Source organism: Macaca nemestrina, chromosome 4, assembly GCF_043159975.1.
Source record: "Macaca nemestrina isolate mMacNem1 chromosome 4, mMacNem.hap1, whole genome shotgun sequence".
NCBI lineage: Eukaryota > Metazoa > Chordata > Mammalia > Primates > Cercopithecidae > Macaca > Macaca nemestrina.
In genome coordinates this window covers 185,609,378-185,625,108 of record NC_092128.1, presented here as the reverse complement: position 1 = coordinate 185,625,108, position 15,731 = coordinate 185,609,378, and the positions used below count along the sequence as shown (strand labels likewise).

Here is a 15,731-nt window from a genome sequence, read left to right as displayed (position 1 = left end):
TCCACAACACACAGAAAGGTGGTGTCATGCGGCTGCAACTCCCAAACTGCGGGCAGCCACCAGCACTGGAGGAGGCAAGGCAGGGAATCTCCCCGGGAGCCTCTAGAGGGAGCGGGGCCCTGCCCACACCTGGATTTCAGCCCAGCGATTCAGATTTTGGACTCCATCCTCCAGAACTGTGAGATAATCCCTTTCTGTTGTTTTAAGCTGTGGCATTTATGGCCATTTGCTACAGCGGCCCTGGCCTCTGTTCTAAGAGGGGTGGAATCTTTTTCGCAGGCAGTGGGAGTCCTTGATGCCGGGTGAGCCTCAGCGTGTGTATGTGATTGGGAGGACACTTTAGGAGGGGATGGTGAAGGAGACATTAACGAGGGGAGACAGTGAGGGCTCAGCAGCTGGCCAGAGGCTGCAGAGGGAGTTGATGTGACCCGCGCGGGAGGTGGGAGGGTGGCGGGAGCGGCTCTGATAATCCATGGGGAATTCCTCTGCCGATGGAGGATGTTCATGCACAGGACACGGCTATCCAGACCGTCTGAACAGCCCTCCCATTCACACTCAGAGCTGCCTGGCCGCACGGTGAGATTTCAGCGCCCATTTCCCCTGCGCCGGCATCTGCACGGATTCCGGGCCTCCGCGCAGAGTCCATTTGTCATGGTGGCTCTGCTCATCACTCTTGTCAGTTTTCTGGGTAGCTTCACTTTTGTTTTCCTCACTGCTAGTGTCTGAGGCCAATCTCCACCGTTATAAATAATGGATCACAGGGGACTGAAAATGCAAAAATCGACGAACCAGAAGAACAAGAAGTGTGCTGAGATGGAGCTCTGGGCACAGGACTCTCACGGGGCATTTCTGAAGGCCTCTCGCCGGTTGCAATCTGCTTGACTCCTGGACACCCGGTTCAAGCAAGAGGCAACTCTGGCTGCATGAACATGACCCTTCCGCCACCCCCTCTCTGGGGCCTCACCCTTGTCTTAATAATTCATGCTCACTTCTCCCAGGGCCTCGGTCTGTCTCTACCGTATCAGGACTCCGAGTGACAGCTAACGTGACCCTTCCCTGGAATCCGGGCACCCTGGACCCTGGGCATGGCAGGAATGGGGAGGGTGGGGTAGGAGGTGCTCGGGGGACCCAGGCGGCAGCCCCTCTGGAGGATCACTGGGAGAGAGGACCTTCTCTCAGCACGCAGCCCCTTTGAGCCCAGTGCCAAGGCAGTATGTGAGAATGGTGTGGCTGGGCATGGGTGAAAAGATATAGAGGAAACCATGGGAAAGGGAGAGCCCAGCCAGGAGGCAGGGGAAGGCAGACGAGAGTGGAATCCTTTTTGTGCATCCCTCTCCCCAACTTCGACCCTGAGAACTTGGATGTCTTAAGCCGGCATCGTCCATTCCATCATCATCATTTCCAAGTGGGAACGGGATAAGGGAGGGGAGATTCCACTAGAACTGCAGTGGGGAAAGGGCGGTTCATCGTGCAGAAACACATGTCCTGTGCTGGTTCCCTTGAGAAGGGCCAAGGTAGTCCCAGTCAGGACTGCAGGGGTCCTGACCAAACAGCAGAGGGTCTGGAGGAGGGCACTTGCCACAGGGTTCTAGGGAAGGGGTGCCTGCCACCCTTTCAAGAAGGCCCAGCAAGGCTGTTAGAATAAAGGTAATGTCTGGTTCTTGCAAGATGCCTGTTGTGATCCCAACTTGCATAAAACCCAAAAACCTGCGACTACCATGAGCGGAGGCAGCCTGAGACCATCTGAGAAGCAGGCCGAGCGTTTTCATTCTTCCTGGTTCATTTTCCCTCCATCCTCACCACTCTCTTCCTTTGTTTCAAGAGAACAAAACAAACATACCGGGCAGGCAACTGGGAGGGAGCGGCGTGTTTCTATTCAAAACTCTTTTTCATGCCACCTGCCAAATAGAATTCTAAATCCCCCTTTAAAAAAAACTGTGCCCCATCCATGAAGTAGTTTAAGAACTGTGGCCACATCAGCAACCTCCTCCCTGGTCTGCACTTGCTGGGGTATGTCTCCCTTTTGAAAATCAGTATATTGTCTCTCTGTTTTCTATGGATTTGCTGTCTGAATGGATAGGCTTATGGGCTGCTAGAAGTTTCAGGGACCTGTCATCCAACTTCCTCATTGTGATCTCCAACCAACCACCTCCAACCGGTCATGTGGTTGGTCAGGCTGCAAAGCATGCTGGGGTTGTTTGCTGTTTCGCCAGGAAGGCCCTTCACCCCTGGCTGGAGGACAAAGAAGCAAAGTCCGTGTGCAGGGAGTGAATGGGCAGGTGGGACCAGGCGCCTCAACATCCTGGGGGTGGCGGGGGAGTGGGGACAGCCTGGAGCCCAGGAGGGCAAGCTGGTCGTCACCAGGTGGAAGACCTTGGTGCCGCCTTTCAACCTTCTGGGCTGCGATGCTCTCCTTGGTGACCCAATGTCGTTCTGGGTCCCTCCTGCTTTCCCACATTAGGGTTCCAAAGGCCAGAAGATGGGGAAGGGTGATGGACATTCCCACTTCCCAAAGGGGGTGCTATGGACTGAACTGTCTCCCCTCAAAATTCATGTTGTAGTCCTGACCCCCAGCACTTCACAATATGACCTTATTTGGAGACCAGGCCTTTCAAACGAGATGTCCTTGTAAAAAGAGGAGCTGAGGACACAGACACGCAGAGGCTCGGCCCTGCATGGACATGGGGAGGAGGCGCCAGCCCAGGAGAGGCCTCAGGAACCAGCCCTGCTGCAGCCTGACCTGGGAACTCGGCCTTCAGACCGCGAGGGCCTTGGTGTCTGCTGTGGAGGCCGCCGGGCCTGTGGTCCTTTGTGACGCCGGATGCACATGGGGGAGTGCAGCCCTCACAAAGCAGAGACGGAGCTGCGGGTGGGTCCTCAGCACCTTCAGGACCTGCTCTGCACTCCTGCTGGGTCCCAGCTGCTGAGTCAGATGGGCTCATCCAGAAACAAGCCAGCTGCCCTCCCTCCTTCCCCGTAGCCTCACACTTGGGAGGCGGGGAGACTTCAGAAGTGCTTCGGTGCCAGCCCTGCCACTGGCAGCTCCAGCTGAGATCCTCCTGGACAAGGAGAACCCAAGTCCAAGGACAGCAAGAAAGGCCTTCTGGAGCTGATGGCCACGCCCTTCCTGCTGCAGCCACGCCCTTTCTTGATGACCACGCCCACTGAGCAGATGACCACGCCCTCAGCTATGACCACGCCCACTTCCTGATGGCCACGCCCCCACCTCAGGGCTGCTTTCCGCTTTGATAAAAAACATCTTTTTAGATGTCAGGGCCAGAAGGCCCTTGGGGAAGGTGAGCCTGTTCTACAGGGCCCCAGGACGGCAGCATTTCCTGTGCTCAGGACTCCCTTCTCACCTTTCATACCGCCTCCCCAACTGACTACTGCGGGGCCTCCCTGAGCAGAGGTGCCCAGGGCAGCATCAGGAGCTTGAGGCATAGACTGCGGAGCCACGCGGGATAAGCTTCATCCCTGGCCCAGCCGAGCAACGTCCTCTCATGGGTGAGCTGCATGCATCCAGTTCATTATTCAACAACTGTTACTGGTTCCCGCTTCGGGCCAGTCTCTGGGCAGGGGCAGAGTTGGAAGGTGAGTGACTTGATCCTGGGCTCCAGGGGTGCCTGGTGAGGAGTTATTACAGTGCAGAGAGGCACCTGCACGCGATACACCGGGCTTCCTAGCAGAGGGGACATTCATCGAGGGCCGGCAGGGGCAGGGAAGGCCGGGAGCTGTTGGAGCAGAGCAAGGTCGGGGGTGGCTACCAAGGCTGGAGCCACGTGTCCAGGTCCCGACACTGCTGGCCTGTGGGATCCCAGGTGACAGGATCACAGGGTCCCTGTGGGCGTTGATGAGCTCCCTTGGGCAGGGTGTAGCCAGGGGTCACTGGGTGGGGGAGGAGGAACAGAGGGCAGGTTGAAGGGTCTTCTAAGAGCCAATCAGTCCCTCAGAGGGCCAGAATGAGGGTCGACAAGGCGACTCCCTGAGTGTCCTGGGGCTGCTATAACAAAGACCACAAACTGAGTGACATCAAACCACAGAGGTTTATCTCTCATGGTTCTGGAGGCCTGAAGCCTGAGCTCGAGGCGTGGGTGGGGCTGGCTCCTTCCCAGGACCCCAGGGAGGAGCCTTGCCTCTCTCAGCTTCTAGGGGCTGCCCGCAGTGCCTGGCTTGTACACACATCACTTTGGTCTCTGACTCTGTCTTTACATGGCCTGATTCTGTCTCCACGTCTTCTGTTCTCATTTCTGTGGACAAATGAGTGTCCACATTTCCCTCTCCTTAGAAGGATGGCAGGCACATGGGGTTGAGACCCACCCCAATGCAGTTCGACCTGTCTTGATGTAACTATGTCTGCAAAGACCCTATTTCCAACAGGACGTTCCAGGTACCAGAGGTTAGGACAGGAATCCATTTTTTTGGGAGACACAATTCGACTCGCAGCAGTGACCAGTAGGGGACGAACAGAGGTCAGTGGCAGGATGTGGTGACAGTGCAGGCAGCCGGAAGTGGAGAGGAACCTGAGGCTCTCACAAGGCCGACGCGGCCGTGTGTACCCAAATAGGAGACGTCAGATAAGAGGTGGTGAGTGGAGTTGGTGATGGGGGGCTACAGAAGCCCTGGGGCTTCCATTCGGATGGGAATGGAACCCCCTCCCTCCCTTCCTTTCCCTCCTCTTTCCTTTCCTTTCGATTGCCTTGGAATTTCATTAGAAAATGAAGCACGGTTTTCCTGCCAGAAAAGAAACGTCTCTGAGTGCTGGCACCGGGACCTCGCGCTGGTCCAGTTGGCTCCAGGCCTGCTTTGGTGGCCAGGGTCACCTTTACGCCCTTCCTGCCTTGTGTCCATGCAGAGGCCAGCCCGGAAGGCAGGCGGAACCCCGCGCTGGCCTCCTGCCTCATCTACTGCAAGTGTCTGCCTGGATCTGGGCTCCTCCTCAATGCAGCGGCACCGTCAGGGGTGGGTGCCACTGTGATGTGTCATCACCTGCAGGTGGCATGTCCCTGTGCCAAGCTGAGAATGGCACTTTGTGACCAGCGTGCCCCGTGTCATCAGTCCTGTGTCGTGCTGCGAGGTGAGGCACCATTGCCCAGTGAGCCGAACACAAAGACTCCCTCTCGGCCTCGCTATTTTTAGTTTGATGCCTTGGACTCACAGCAGTTGGCCGGAGTCACTAAACCTCCAGCTTTCTCTTCCAGAAGCCAAGCCTGGCATTCCGAGGGGCAGGTGGGAGCTGGAGACGCGTCCAGAAGCCCCTTTGGCATCTGGACCCGACTCGGCCCCGGGTCATTCTCTGGGGGCTCCCTGATCCATCGTCTGAGGACACGCAGTGGACTCACCACAGGGACTGAGGCGGAATCAGAAACTCCAGACCCCAGCAAGGACCTGGAGCATCCTGGGTGGCCTGGCATCCAGCTGATGACCTCGGCCATCAACACCTGGGAGACTCCAGAGTCCTGGATGCTGAGAGGCCTGGGCTTTGGGGAAAGGCCTGGGAGGGGTGGTGCTGGGCAGATGGCTACCTGGAATAAATAGGATGGGGCCTGGCAGGCTTCAGTGGGGCCTCAGCGTGCAGTGTAACACAGGGCTGAGGGACATGGCGCAGGCTGGTCACACGGTGCTGGTCTCAGCCTGGCATGAAGATATGCTACTGCAGGTGACGGCACATCACGGTGGCACCCCGCCCCCAAGAGTCGGGCTGGGTGACAGGAGAGGGTGGGAAGATGGAGGGCACTGCCAGGCCTGTCTGCTGTGGGCTCAGCCCATACCCTCCAAGCTCAGTCACTTCAGACCTCATCAAATCGGGCAATAAGATCAGGGGCTTCACCCTTTGGGCACCCATAGGAGGCGAGCCCCGCTGTGAGTCCTCAAAGAAGGCGCCTTCTGCCCTCCTTCCGAGCTGTGTTGCCGCCTGCCTCGTCCCCTCTCAACCTGAAACCCCCGGGGGCTCTGCTGACTGCTCTGTCATCTTCCTACTGTGCGTGTGTGTGGTGTATGTGCATGTGTGTGATGTGTGTGGTGTGTGTATTTGTGTGATATGCATGTGTGGTGCATGTGCATCTGTGTGATATGTGTATTTGTGTGATATGCATGTGTGGTGAGTGTGTGCATGTGAGTGGCGTGTGTGCATGTGTGTGACGTGCGAGTGTGGTGATTGTGATGTGCGTGTGTGTGGTGTGTGTGCAGATGTGTGACGTGCGAGTGTGGTGTTTGTGATGTGCGTGTGTGTGGTGTGTGTGCATGTGTGCGACGTGCGAGTGTGGTGTTTGTGATGTGTGTGTGGTGTGTGTGCATGTGTGTGATGTGCGTGTGTGGTGCTTGTGATGTGCCTGTGTGGTTTGTGATGTGTGTGGTGGGTGTGTGCATGTGTGTGATGTGTGTGGTGTGTTCTTGTGTGTGATGTGCATGGTGTGTGCATGTGTGTGATGTGCATGGTGTGTGCATGTGTGTGATGTGTGTGTACGTGGCATGTGCATATATGTGATGTGCGTGTTTGTAGTGTGTATTATTGTGTGTGATGTGTGTGGTGTGTGCGTGTGTAATGTGTGTGTGCTTGGTGTGTGTATGTGTGATGTGTTTGTGGTGTATGTGCATGTGTGGTGTGTATGGTGGGTGTGTACATGTGTATCATGTGTGTGCATAGTGTGTGGTGTGTGTTCTTGTGTGTGATGTGCATGGTGTGTGCATGCGTGTGATGTGTGTGCATTGTGTGATGTGTGTACATGTGTGTGATGTGTGTGTGCATGGTGTGTGGTGTGTGTTCTTGTGTGTGATGTGCGTGGTGTATGCATGTGCGTGATGTGTGTGTGCACTGTGTGTGATGTGCATGCTGTGTGCATGCGTGTGATGTGTGTGCACTGTATGTGTGGTGGGTGTGTGCATGTATATGTGTGTGTGTACCATAGAGCTCCATCCCTCTGCAACAGTGGGAGGGGACATGGAAGGCATCTATCTTCCCTTCCTTCAGTGAGGAAACAGGTAGGGGAGCATGGATGGGAGCTAACCTGGGAAGCAGAGCTGCGCGGTGAGCTGGCCCTTCATGCATGCCCGGACACAGCCCGTGCTGGGGACGATGGTGGGAGGCACAGGGGCCACTTGACAACCTGGGAGTGTGGGGCCTGGGTCTCTCTCCATCAGGCACTGAGATTAGACTGCCTTAAATCCATGACATGAATAAATAAATAATAAACAAACAAATACAAATGGTAACATTTATATAGCATTTACCAAGTGCCAGTGTGTTCTGGCATTTGACACGTATTGGCCCACTTAATCTTCCAAAAACTTCCCCCCACTGCACAGACAGAGACACTGAGGCACAGAGAGGGTGAGTGACTTGCCCCGGGGAGGTCACACAGCTGCTGGGCTCAAGGGCAAACAAATGACAAATCAGCCCCGTCTGCGCTCTCCACCAGGGCTGGGAGCTGAGCTCCGTGGCGCGGAACCTGGCGCATCTGTCTTCCCCGGGCAGCCCCCTCCCCTTCTGCTTCGACACATCACAGGCTACACCACCGGACATGCACACAGCTTCGTAGAGCAGCACAGCCATGACTCAAGACGTGGAGAGGGCTTCGGGAACTCGGTTTTTCAGAAGACGCAACAATAAACCCATCGCAACAGGCCAGCCCTTTGCAAACTGAGGAACTAAGAATGAAAATGACTGAGGCTTAAAAATATCAGGCAGTTTCATCGATTCGTCCGTTTTAAATGGAAACACAAAATGTGGCCCCTCCACACAATGGAATCTCGCTCAGCCTTAAAAAGGCAGGAAATTCGGACACGCGCTGCAACATGGATGCATCTGAGGACACGATCCGAATGACCGAGGCCAGGCACAGAAGGGCCATCCTGTCTGACTCCACTTCTCTGAGGTCCCCGCACTCGTCAGGTTCAGGGAGACAGAAAGCGAATGAGCAGCACAGGTCAGGGGTGGGGGAGGGGATGGGGAAGGAGTGCTTATTGTTTCTGTATTTTACCACAATTTAAAATTAAAAAAAAAAAAAAAAAACAGGCAGACGGTCTAAAGCAAACGGAATAAAACGTTGTGGCTCTTCTTTTAGTTGTTTCTAGACCGAGTTTTCAGGGGTACTGGGCCAGTGCTCCCATTGCGTGACCAGCTTTTGGATTCAGGGAGATGTGGTCAGGGTGAGGGGGAGACAGGCGGTCAGGGATGGGGTCAAGACAAATAAGTTGCACCCTCAAGTGAAAATATTTCTTTCTGAGCTTGAAAATGTCGGGAGCCACCCCGGGCAGTTGAGTGCACTGGGCATCCCTGGTGCCCACAGCATGACTGTGCCCATGGTGCCAGGAATATAGGCACACACTCCTCCAACTCCTGCAGATGGACCCTTGCTTGTGCTCTCCCTTCCTTCCTTCCTTCCTTCTTTCCTTCCTTCCTTCCTTCCTTCCTTCCTTCCTTCCTTCCTTCCTTCCTTCCTTCCCTCCCTCCCTCCCTCCCTCCCTCCCTCCCTCCCTCCTTCCTTCCTTCCCTTCTTTCTTTCTCTCTTTCTCCTTTCCATTTTAATCTTTTTTTTTTTTTTTTTTTTCAATAGTGTTTGGGGAGCAGGTGGTGTCTGGTTACATGGGTAAGCTCTTTAGTGGTAACTTCTGAGATTCTGGTGCACTGTCACCCGAGCAGTGTACACTGTACCCAGAGCGTGGTCTTTCATCCCCCACCCTGTGCACTTTCTTAGAACACTTTCTTCTCAAAAAGATTTGACCCCTGGAAATGCAGGCACCCAACTGGCCTTGGTCTCAACCTCCACAAGCCAGGCACTGACTTGCAAACTGCCTTCTCTGTGAGCCGTCCCTGCGGGCCCTGCACCTGCTCCTGGAAGCTGGAGGGATCCTGTGCTCAGGGTGGGTTTGTCTGGGGAGAAAGCCAAGGAGTGCAGACACGCTTTGTCTGGGACAGGCCCAGCTGGCGGGCTGTGCCGTCTGGTCTCTGGGGGCTCTCTGGGCCCTTCTTGCCCAAGACCTTTTGAAATTTCCCAGGAATGCGGCTTGCTGGGTCACCTGTGCCCAGGGAAGCAGGTGATTGGGTGGGAGAGGGTTCAGGGTTGCCCACCACCCCATGGGAAGCAAGCCCAGGACCGGGCTGCTGGGCCAGCCTCTCAGGAAATCCTGGCCCTCTGGGGCCCGGTCCCTGGCTCCTCCCTGCCCGGCTTGTGCCCCAAGGTGTCCTGGTTGCTGCACTGAGATCAGCAGCCCGGCATGTCCCCGTTTCATCTCTCATTTGCATGTCAGTTCATCTGAGGCGTCTGACGGGGACAGCGTGCCCTTCCTCTGCGCTAGATTTACCTCCCTGACAACCAGAGCTGTCTTTTGCCCATTTCTGAGGCTAGACAGCCCCTCCACCCACACTGAGCTCGGAGCGGCTGGCTTGAAGATGAAGGTGCAGGCTGTGGGACCCCAGGCTCCTGGGGCCCGTGGCTCTGGCTCCCTCTTCATGGTTGCCTGTGGTTCCAGTTCACAGTGGACTCGGGGAGTGACAAGACAAGTGACAGGAAGGTGCTGCCACTGCTGCTTGCAGAGTCTTCCGGGCTGATGGGTCCAGGGTGACAGAAGTGTCATGGGGGATGTGCTGTGCCCAGGCCTGAAGACCAGGGTGGCATTCCTGAGCCTCCCCACGTGCCCTGGCCTGCTCTGGAAACTTCACCCCATTCCTCAGCGTGGCCTGCACAGCGAGCCTCCACTTCCCTGGGGAGAAAGTGACTTTGCCCAGGCCTCCCGGCTGGCAAGTGGCAAAGGCGGATGAGGCAAAGCTGTTCGTCTCAGCACCATGTCCCCACTGCTCCATGGGACCAGCCCTCCTGGATTCCCGGATTGGGCGGCATCGATTTAGCCTGAGAGGTTTCCAGGTCATTCACAGAAATTCCTGATGGCGTCAGGTGAGCTTCTGGCTTCCAGCTGTCCCCTCCTGGGCCTCTGGACGTTGGAAATGTCTGGCTAAAGGGGAGTTCAGGCCACACCAACGGGAAGGAGTGGGGAGGCCAGCAGCTCCCTAACTTCTCGGTGCCCTTGGGTTAAAACTGGGAAGGGCCCAGTTTCCAGGGCCCTCTCTGAGACAGCACCTGCCGTAGCTCTCAGGTGGTCAGGCACTTCGTGGCTGATTGCTGGTTGACAAAGGAACCGAAAACGGAGGGTTCTTATTACTTTTCACAGCCTGGCTTCAATTCCGGCAGAGACAGGGGAGTCGTCCCCAGCCAGGGGTCAGGACAGCAATAAGGCCGGCAACTTCCATTGGTCCCTGTCCCCCACCACCGCCACCCCCTCCATTCATACACTGGAAACCCCAAAAGGGTGCGAGTGACCCCCTTCCTTCAGCAGCTTTTCTTGGTTCAATGAACTTACAGTACCATTTTTATACCAATTTAAAGATCAAAAGTTATAAACAGGTAACAGGCAGACAGATGATAGGCTGGAAGTGGAGAGGATGGCGAGGAGAGCCGCTGTCCACCTGGGAAGAAGGGCGTAGACAGTGATGCTGGAGTAGAGAAACCCGGAGAGGGGTCAGTGCGGCCGGGGGACGCGGCCCTGCACCAGTGAGCAGAGATGCTGTGGCCACAGGAGAGAGCGCTGCGTGTGTGGGCTGAGCAGGCCATGCCTTCTAAAATGAAAGGAGGTTTGCATTTGACCACGTCAGGGGGCAGGAGAGGGGAAAGGCACACAGGAGCCGCGTGGGGCTTAAGGCCCCGCCGTGCTGACCACACCAGACAAGGTTGGGGCAGTGCACTCTCCTCTCCCCTGAGGAGCTGGGAAACACCAGCTCATGCTCGTACCAAAGCAAGAAATGAAGGCAGAGGGGCCTGAACAGGACGGGTCAGTAGAAACAGGCAGCATGGAGTGACATTCCCCTGGGCCAGGACCAGAGACCACTCCAGCAGGGTGTGGAGACCTGGACTCCAAGTGCAGCGGGGAGGACCTGAGCCAAAAAGGGACAGCTCTGGGGCCCACAGACGCTGGCCTTGGGTCCCAGGACCAGGCTGGTGGAAGCATCATGAGAAGGCCTGGGCAGGCCCCACTAGCTGCCCAGGGCACGGAGCCCTGGGCTCCCGCAGGTGAAGGGGGCAGGCATAGATGGGGCGGAGGCAGGCGTAGGTGTGGCGTAGCCACGATGGGTGGCAAACTATTAAGAACTGGGAGCCAGCTTCTGCGGACGCTTGAACACTTTCTAGCATTGCTCCTCCCTTTGGGCCGTGCGCATTCGCTGCCCTGGTTTAGAGTAGAAACAGCCCCGCAAACTCAAGCAGCGGCCGATGCATTCAAACCTGGGTTCCAGCTGCAGAGCAAGGCCAGGAGCAGAACACCACAGGCCAGAGGTGCCAGGGAGGCCGTGCAGAGTGCGAGTGTCCCGAGGAGGCCGCCGGGCCAGGGCAGTGGCACCCACAGAGGCTCGGGAGCATTCAGTCTCGCACAGATGTGGCTCCTCGCTACACCCATAGCCAGGCCTAGGGGTCCCAAAGGCCTCTCTCTTCCCCCACTCAGAAGATTGGCAAACCCAAGCCTGGATGTACCACCAGGTGGGACCCCCACCAGCTCCCCAGTGCTGAGTGCATTGTCCCTGTCGACCCATGGGCAGCTCAGCTGAGCAAACCCTTTCTCCATAGGCAAGAGAAAGGAGCAGGTGCAGCAGCCAGGGTTCCCCAGGGTAGGGGAAGCTGAGGAAAGGAAAAGACAAACCCTCTGGGGAAAGACGAGGCTTCAGCTCCTAGAGGACATAGTCTCTCCGAAGCAAAGACCTCAGCACTCTAGGTTTGGGGACCTGGGCTCCCACCTCTCCCATTCTTCAACAGCCCACCTGAGGGTCTGGACACGGGGTGAGGGGCGAGAGGAGGGCTTCACCTGGTGCTGGGGAAGTGCCAAGTCCTGATCTGTGCACCTGGCAAGCCAAGGAACAGACAGAGACAGGCCTGTGCAGATGCTGCTGGCTGGGTGGAGGCTGTCCCCAGGCCCTTCAGCAGCTTCTCACCAGGCCATCCTCCTGGCCACCGGTTCTGCACAAAGGGCTCCTTCCCCACAAAGCCCACAAAGCTGATCATCAGGAAAAAACAAAAACAAACAAAAAAAAAACCTGTTCATCAGGCCCCATACGGGATTGGCCCACCCAGCCTGCAACATCTGCTGCTGTTTATCATTTGTGGTTTCCTTCCCATTCCCATTCACTCTGGACCCCAGCACTCGGCACATAGTAGATGCTCAATAAACACGGTGGTTCATTGACCAGGCAATCTGCCTTATCCCATTTAATTCTTAGCACAGCAACACAGGGGCACAGAGTGAAGTAGCTGAGCCAAGGTTCTTGAGATGGGAAGGGAGCACTGAAACTGGAGCCTCAGTTGGACTCCAGGGCATGGAGTCCTGCTTTCCTGTAGGGCTCAGGAGGCACCCGCCGACTCACTTCACACCCCCAGCTTTCTCTGCACGACCTCTGAAGGAAAAGCCCCCGAGGAAGGAAGACAGAATCCCCCAAATTCCTGCTGCTGTGTCTCACTGCGTAACTCTGGTGATGTGACACCTGTGTGTGTCTGGACTTTTCTTCATATAAATAAAGCATTGACCTGGCTGCCAAGTGGCGGCAGTGGCTCCTCCGAATCGTCAGGGATGTCAGCAGAGTTACCTGCACAGGTAAGGCCAAGCCAGGAGACACCGGCATTTGCCACCCGGCGCCTCCCTCAGACAACTTCAGATCGTCAAAGTGGAGCTTTGCCAGAGCAGAGAACTCAGCAGAACCCCCGGTTTCGAATGTTCCCTCCTTTCTCCCCATCTCTGCAGTCTCAGGGGGAAACTGAGAGGGCCAGGGGGTCAGGTAACCAGAGGGACAAAGAGCAGAGATAATGAAGGAGCCGGCGTGCCTATCACCAGGACTCATGACCAGGTGGTGTGGAAGAACACGGTGACAGAAAGCAATACATCCCTCATCTCCGGCCCCCAGGGGCCCCCAGGGCCCCCTCCTAGGAAGCAATACGGATTTGTTTCCACCACCTTTGATGGAGAGGAGATGGCACGGATCGCAGGGAGACAGATTCACGCTGGAAATTCCAGGATTTACCCAGTGCCTGGTACTTTAAGAGAAGGAATGGCGGCTGATGGCAGCGGCGCTGAAAGTGCTCTCAGCTGAGCCTGGTGCAACCCACCGGTGACAGTGCTGCTGGGTGTGCAGCCTGGGAGGCGAGCGAGAAGTTATCATGCTTTGCCTGGCACATGCTTGGGCAAACGATTCAGCTTCAACCAGGGCTCACAGTCCAGCTAGGAGCTGCCAGCGGGGTTCACAGCAAGGGGCAGAGGGCGGGGGCAGCTCAGGAGCAAACAACAGACCTCCTGGAGACGGGGGGCCGGCGGGCGGGGGGGAGTTGGAGACCAGTCTGGCGCCTCCCTGTTTGCCCGGGAAAGGACATTTATGGAAGGAACTGAGGGGAGAATAATGCTCATCGTGTTCTGCAGCGTTCCAGGCAGTGTTTACGTTCATTCGTTCCCTTCTCATTCCAGTCTATAAAGTAGATTTTATGATGCCTTCTTTAGAGACGAGGATGCCAGCTGGGAGAGCCAAGGGGCTTGCTCGTGGTTACAGGAAGTGGTGGAGCTGGTGGTCAGTCCGCCTCTCCCCCTTACAGGTGCCGCATGCCATGTCTCCCCCAGGGCCCCCCTGCAGGCTGCTTTCCTGGAGATCACCCCAACCTCAGCGTGTCCACTGTGAAAAGCTATCCTGCCCACAGTAACAGCCTGGCCTGCCACGCCCAACGTCCTCCTCCCACCCCTCCTGAAGCTATCCTCCACTTTTCACCTGCTTCCAAGAGAGCTGCTCCCGGGACACCTTTGGGAAGTTCTTAGGATGGACCTGCTTACTGTAGATCTGGTGATTACTCACTTTAAAAAGATTTCTTTTTTTAAAGGCAGGTCTTCGATACATTCTCATCTATTGGGCAGAAAAAGTGTGTGTGCATGTCTGTGTGCTCGTGTGCACGTGTGTGTATGCATTTGTGTGCGTGTGTGTGAGTGGATGTGTGAGCACTGGAGCATGTGTGTGGATGTGTGTGAGTGTGCATGCTGGAGCAGTGACATATTCAAGGGAGGGCCACTCCTTCCTTTGGGGAGAAAGGAGGCTGTTACAGTCCCATGCAATTGCAGACTCCTGGTCCTGGAGTCAGAGACCTGGGTCTAGTTGTGCGTCTGCCCCTGCCCAGCTGCCCCACACTGATGAAATACCGGGGTGACCACCTGTCCTTGAGGATGCTTCCTCCTCCCGGTTATCTGAGTCTCTCAAAGCCGGCTACAGTAGAGGAGGGCTGTACTTTCCATTTCACGGGGATCAAGCTGGGCACAGGGTGAGGGCGGCTTGTTGACTTAAATCTACTGATTAAGCCGGCTAAGTGCACATCTGGGAACAGGAGAGACTCAAGCCTGGCCGGCACCTGCTCTGTGCCGGGGTATCTCCCCCTGGCCTCCTTCAGTGGGGTACTCCGTGGGCAGAAAGGTGAGAAGCAGCTGCACGGGCTTCCTGAAACGTCCAGCTGAGGTTTGAGGGATTTCCTCACAATGGCTTTTCCCTGGGGACTTTAGGGGGAGCTCATGAGAGCCCCTTCCAAGCCGGCGCGCTCATTGTGCCTCTCCGCCCGTCAGAGGGGGCCACGAACAAAGGGGGTCTATTCTGAACCCCTCTCCCGTGTAACTCAAGTCCGCTAGAAACACTGGACATTCGAGGGACTTCCTATCTCCGCACAGGAGGGGACAGCCGGACCCGCTGCCCCCCAGGCTCTCCGCGGCGACCCGGAGGTGCAGCGGCCCGGAGTCCCCCTCTGTAGTCGGAGCTACCCACCTGCGAGGGAGCAGCTCCCCGCTGCCGGCGCCCCCCGCACCTGCCCCCGCGCGACAGGAAGCGGCTGCTGCTCGCCCCCTCCGCGGACCACGACCCAAGGGCTGCCCGGCGGGCCGATCCACCGGAAATTAAAGGCTTCATGTGCCAGCCCTTGAATGTAAAAACTCAGCCTAATCAGATCTTTAAAAAGAAAAGCTCTGCCTATGAAATGGAAACACTAGCCCGCCCCCCCCAACCCCCAGGCGAGTCGCCCCTTTCCCCGGGGAGCCGGCGCGTGGGGACCCCCGCCCCCGACCAGAGCTGGCGGAGCGCACGGAGGCCGCAGCCAGAACCCGCAGACGCACGGACAGTCCCGCCCCGCCGCGCCCGGCCCAGGCGCTGTTCCCGGGGGGAGGAGGGGGTGTCTGGGTGGGGGAGGGGGCTACCTTCTGAATGCGTCCATCGATGTCCAGGTAGATGGCCTTGGGCCGGTAGCTGGAGGAGCCGGATCCCATCCTGCGCCCGGCTGCTGCACTTGGACTTTTTACTGTACTTTCCCGACGCCAGCCGCCGCGGGAGGCGGGGGAGGGGAGCAGGGGAGGGGGCGGGAGGGGGCGGGAGGGGGCGGGCGGGGGGCGGCCCGCGGCGCTCAGCCAACCAGAGCCGCGCCGCCACCGGGCCCGGGACGCCCGGGAGCCGCCGCCGCGCGCCGCAGGGTCTCCTCCTCCGCTCGGCTCGCGCTCGGGCTCGGGCTCCGGCTCCGGCTCGCGCGCTCCTCCTCCCGGCCGCCCGCCCCTCCCCCCTCCCCCCTTCCCCCTCCCCCTTTCCCCCTCCCTCCTTCCCCCTCCCTCCCCAGTCTCTCCTCTCTCCCCTCCTCTTCACTCCCTTCACCTCCCTTCCCCCTCTTTCTTCTTCCCTTGACTCCAGCCCCCTGTCG

The 15,731-nt window shown here is 57.4% G+C and overlaps 1 protein-coding gene and 1 long non-coding RNA gene across 4 annotated transcripts in view; one reads left to right on the top strand and one right to left on the bottom strand.

The window, feature by feature from the left end:
- Window positions 1-15,526, bottom strand: part of LOC105472577 (phosphodiesterase 9A) — a 118,344-nt gene extending 102,818 nt beyond the window's left edge. For both annotated transcript variants that reach the window (XM_011725950.2, XM_011725951.2), the window contains exon 1: window positions 15,241-15,526. In XM_011725950.2, the coding sequence (XP_011724252.1) occupies window positions 15,241-15,309 (69 nt within the window). In that variant the 5' untranslated portion in view covers window positions 15,310-15,526. The remainder of the gene's footprint in view (window positions 1-15,240) is intronic.
- Window positions 2,987-5,547, top strand: LOC139363014 (uncharacterized). 2 transcript variants are annotated; one of them, XR_011622857.1, is made up of 4 exons: window positions 2,987-3,591; window positions 4,378-4,584; window positions 4,713-5,074; window positions 5,199-5,547. It is a non-coding gene; the product is annotated as an uncharacterized lncRNA (long non-coding RNA). The 2 variants fall into 2 exon arrangements; XR_011622858.1 differs by having other exon boundaries at window positions 4,362-4,584.
- Window positions 15,527-15,731: the final 205 nt, after the last annotated feature.